The 4,782-nt window shown below is 40.5% G+C and overlaps 1 protein-coding gene across 1 annotated transcript; it reads right to left on the bottom strand.

Annotated features, from left to right (window-relative positions):
• Positions 1 to 219: 219 nt before the first annotated feature.
• On the bottom strand, positions 220 to 1,161 carry LOC308249751 (olfactory receptor 7A5-like; the record flags this gene model as incomplete). The annotated part of the gene is made up of 1 exon (XM_080671546.1): positions 220 to 1,161. Exon 1 carries the CDS (start codon positions 1,141 to 1,143, stop codon positions 220 to 222), a length of 924 nt encoding a protein of 307 aa, XP_080527672.1. The 5' UTR covers positions 1,144 to 1,161.
• Positions 1,162 to 4,782: the final 3,621 nt, after the last annotated feature.

The following is a 4,782-nucleotide window of genomic DNA, read 5'->3' as shown; positions in this document are numbered from 1 at the left end:
TATTCTTTCAGGCAAACAATAGAGAAGTTACTTGAAATGATATATGTCACAAGAGATCACGCTAAAGTAATTCAAGTTAACTCATGAGATAACTGAGAATTTCCAATTATGTATGGTCCAAAGATTGGCTATATTTGTGTCAGAACATCAGACTTTGAGGCTTTGAAGCCTGCATTCATGGGTACTTCTTCAGACTGGTACAGTTGGCCCTTGAAAAGCTTACTTGCCAAAGAGTCTTTCCAGGGCCCTCTTTATGTCATTGTTCCTGAGACTGTAGATGAAGGGGTTCAGCATGGGTGTGACCACGGTGTACATCACTGAGGCTGTTGTACTTGAGTGTGCATTTTGGGTAGCAGCAGAGCTGAGATACACTCCTAGGATTGTACCATAAAATAAGGACACAACTGAGAGGTGAGATGCACAGGTAGAAAATGCCTTATACTTCCCCTGAGCTGATGGGATTCCACATATACAGGAGACTATCTTAGAGTAAGAGTAAAGGATCCCAGCAAGGGGACCACCACCCAGCAGCCCAGTTAAAAAATATATCATAATGTTGTTAAGAAAGGTGTCAGAACAGGCAAGTAGGAGCACCTGATTGAGTTCACAGAAAAAATGGGGGATTTCTAAGTCTGAGCAGAAGGACAGACGCAACACCATTAAGCTATGTAGCAAAGAAACCATGGCACTCATGATCCAGGACAGCAGAACCAGCAGTCCACAGAGCCGGGGATTCATGATGACCATGTAGTGCAGGGGGTGGCAGATGGCCACAAACCGGTCGTAGGCCATCACGGTCAGGATAAAGTTGTCCAACACTGCAAAGATTGTATAAAAATACAGCTGGGTGATGCAGCATTCATAGGTGATGACTTTGTTCTGTGTCTGGATGTTCCATAGCATCTTTGGGACGGTGGTGGAGGTAAAACAGATGTCTACCAAGGACAGGTTGGAGAGGAAGAAGTACATGGGCGTGTGGAGGTGGGAGTCTGAGCTGACAGCCAGGATGATGAGCAGGTTTCCAAACACAGTGACCAGGTACATGGGGAGGAAAAGCCCAAATATGAGGGACTGTAGTTCTGGTTCCTCTGAAAATCCCAGAAGAAGGAATTCTGAAATTTGTGTACCATTGCCTGGTTCCATGTGTCGAAGGTGACTATCAGGAAATAGAAAAAATCAATAACTAATTTTCACATTAGCAAGCATTAGTAGCTGAGAATAAATGGCACATATTGACTTCAAAGAGGAAGGGAGAGGGAGAGAGATAGAGACATCAATGATGAGAGAGAATCATTGATTGGCTGCCTCCTGCACGTCCCCTACTGGGGATGGAGCCTGCAATCTGGGCATGTGCCCTTGACTGGAATCGAACTTGGGAACCTTCAGTCTGCAGGCTGATGCTCTATCCACTTAGCCAAACCAGCTAGGGTGGCACATTTATATTTTAAAATCAGAAAAAATAATTTCCATATTTGGTGTGTGATCTGGTTCCTATTAAGTCAACTCTGTTGCCATTTCTCATTAGAATTTCCTTTTTTTTTTTTTTTTAACCATCAAGCAGTTCTTCAAACATAATGTATACTGCTGTTTTATTGAGGGTATTTTTCATTCATTTGTGGTGTATATATGGTGTCCCAAAAATGCATACCCACACTTTGAATAATTATAAAGGCAGCGTTTATTAATGTGCACTTTATTTTCAAAATTCAGCTATCAGCTTGTACAGTGTGTATACATTTTTTTTTGGAAAACCTGTATGTCGACTATAGACCAAGTTCCAGGCACTCTTCCCAGTATGGGATGCTGAAAGAGAATTGTCTCTATAAACTAATAATGGAGAAAGAATATAATAAAATAAAACATAATATAACATATCAAATGGTAAATCACATTAAATGGAGAGTTGATAGAGGGTGTTCTTTTTAAATAGAGTTTAGCCCAGAGTTGCCAACAGGTGACACTTAAACAGACACCTCAAACAAGACTAAGTGGGAGACTGAGGGGAAGTGTTTGCTAGGCAGAAGAAACAGCCAGTGCAAAGGCCCTGAGGAAGAGGAAGATGGTTGTTTTAGAAAATCAAAGCTCAAAATGACCCAGTGTGTCCAGTGGAATGAGCAAGGCAGGGTAGGATAAGAGATGGTGTCAGAGAATATTAAGAAACAAGGTAGCCTGCATGTTGCTGTTGAAACTTCAAGTCATAGAGGGTGCCTTGTGCACACTATGTAAATGTTGCACTTTATTAATTTGGTTGCAGTGAATCAAAAAGGATCTCCTCCTTGTTACCTATTCTTTATAATAGAGTCACATTGGAATAAATGAGTTCAGGCACCTCTGCTCTGAGGACTGCTCTCAATTTACAAGGCATACACACACACACACACACACACACACACACACACACACACACACACTCCAAACACAGCACACCATGGCCTCTTCACCTGTGTTATTTGCATGTTTTTTCTCACTCCCTCCTGCTCTGTGTAGACTATGAGTATATGCCATCATGCTGTCCAGATCAAGTATCTTTTCTAAAAAGAATTTAGAAATAGTATCTACACATTCCTACCGTGAGACTCCCATGGACAAATAAGCTTAGGGTTCCATATTGGTATGTCCACTTTCTGTCCTGTATTTAAAGAAATGTAAACAACAGGTTAAATAAACATAGCAGGAGAAAGAGCAATAAAATGCACATGAGGAACAAAAGAGATCTAATGAGCTCAGCTGGTCCCTGAGAGATGATGAGGAAGCAAAATCTTTGGATTCTGGAAGCTTAGCCTAGTTACACCCCTTTGAAGCCAAACAAAAATAATAAATGAAAAAAAATAAATTTCTCCAAAAGTCAGAGGAAATTATACATGTATGGTATGAAACACCTTACAGATTGACTACCCCATGTGAAAAATTACCAAAAAATAAATCAATACTCACAAAAAGAAATATACAAAAACAACACAGTTTGAATATTTTGAACATTAAGCAGTGAAAAGCTGATTTTTCCTGTGCCCTTTCTATATGTAGTTGACCAGTTGGTTTTTATATAGTTGATGGCAGATGAGACAAGCCCCTTTCTCACTTTCCTTATGTGGGATATTTTTTTCTTTGACTTTGGGTTTTATTCTCATTTTTGACAAATATTGAGCACAGTCTAATTCTGATTCATCCAATAGACAAAGGCCTCCCAGGACGTGATCACTAAATCCCACAGATGCCCTGAGAAGCCATTCTTATACACTGAGTAACTTTCTTCATATAATTTTAGCCTGATCACATTGTCATGCAAACATTTTTCATTGTACTCTGACTTCACCATCACAGTGCCAGACCCAAACAAGCAGGGCTTCACCTGTTTTGTTCACTTTCATATTTTCACAAATGTGTGTGAATATATGTGCACTTATATAGGAAATAAAAGGAATATATGTCTCATGAACTACTGTTGCAAGGTAATATTTGAAAGAAATATATTGGATAAGGATCTTTCTCATCAATATGGACATGTAGTGGAATAGACCTGATGATAAAAATAAAGAAGAACTGCTCTCACTTTACTGGACATCCCTCCATACCTAGCACTTTATTTTTTCTACTTCCTTTTAATTACAAAACTCATTGTACATGTTCTACTTTTACTTGAAATACCTTATGCCTCCCATTGCCACCTTTAATTGGGCTTCTATCAGTTAATTGTCAACAATTATGCATGTGTTACTGAGTTTCAGGTTCACTTCTTTTTAGCATAATAAATTAATCATTAATTAGTTGAACAGGCAAACAAACAACCATAGGCTGATGCCTGTCAAAACACCTCAGGTAAATGTGCTTGTCTTTGACCCTCTCTGACCCTTTCCTGTAGTACCTACTGGACTTTTGGACTCACCTGATTGGGAACTCTAAGGGCAGGGTCTCCATGGGAAAGTCCAACCTCTTGGATGGGTGATGATGGAGACTGAAGCTCTCTGCCCAGACAAGACAGCAGGAAGGAGGCAAGCACAGGTCTCCTAGACAAACTTAGGATTCTAAAAGCAGCAACAGGTCCCATCCAGCCCAAGGTCACACACGCTGAGAGGCTGGATATGAGGAGGTATTTACCACTCTCTGTGTCTGCTCATTAGGTGCATTTCTGTCTTGTTATTCCAACTCTTAATCACCTGATTTCCCTGTGGGCTGAACTGAAGGAAATATTTTCCTGTAGATTCTATTCCCAAAAGACCAGCTTAGAAGTCAAGTTAATCCAGTGTCTACTAGTTCTTCCTCATGAAATCTGTTGGCTTCCAGAGGACTACCCTCCCAGCACCTTATCCCAACTTTGATTTAATATATTTCTAGTCTGGATTAGAAAACTCTAATCTCCAAATACTGCCTTTGTGGTAAGGACACAGACTCTGATATTTACATAAAATTCTCATTTTCTCTTAAACAAGGGGGAGAACCAACTTTCTTTGCTATAAACTTTGAGCATTACACAAAGGGCTCATGACACATTAGCCAAAACACCTCAGGTAAATGTACTTACATTTAAACCTTACAGTATATTACATGTTAAGAGCTGTCATTTAGTCCCTCACTATTAAATATTTGTTAATTATAAAAAATATCAGAGGCTCGATGCACGAATTTGTGCACCAGTGGGGTCCCTTGGACTGGCCTGCGGGATTGGACTGAAACTGGCTCTCCGACATCCCCCAAGGGGTCCTGGATTGCAAGAGGATGCAGGCCAGTTCAAGGAACCCCACAGGTGCATGATTGGGCCAGGAAGGGACTGCGGGAGGGCTCCAG

Source organism: Plecotus auritus, assembly GCF_963455305.1.
Source record: "Plecotus auritus genome assembly, chromosome: 6".
NCBI classification, from domain to species: domain Eukaryota; kingdom Metazoa; phylum Chordata; class Mammalia; order Chiroptera; family Vespertilionidae; genus Plecotus; species Plecotus auritus.
Note: the sequence above shows the minus strand (reverse complement) of the source record. Positions and strands in the feature narration are given on the sequence as shown.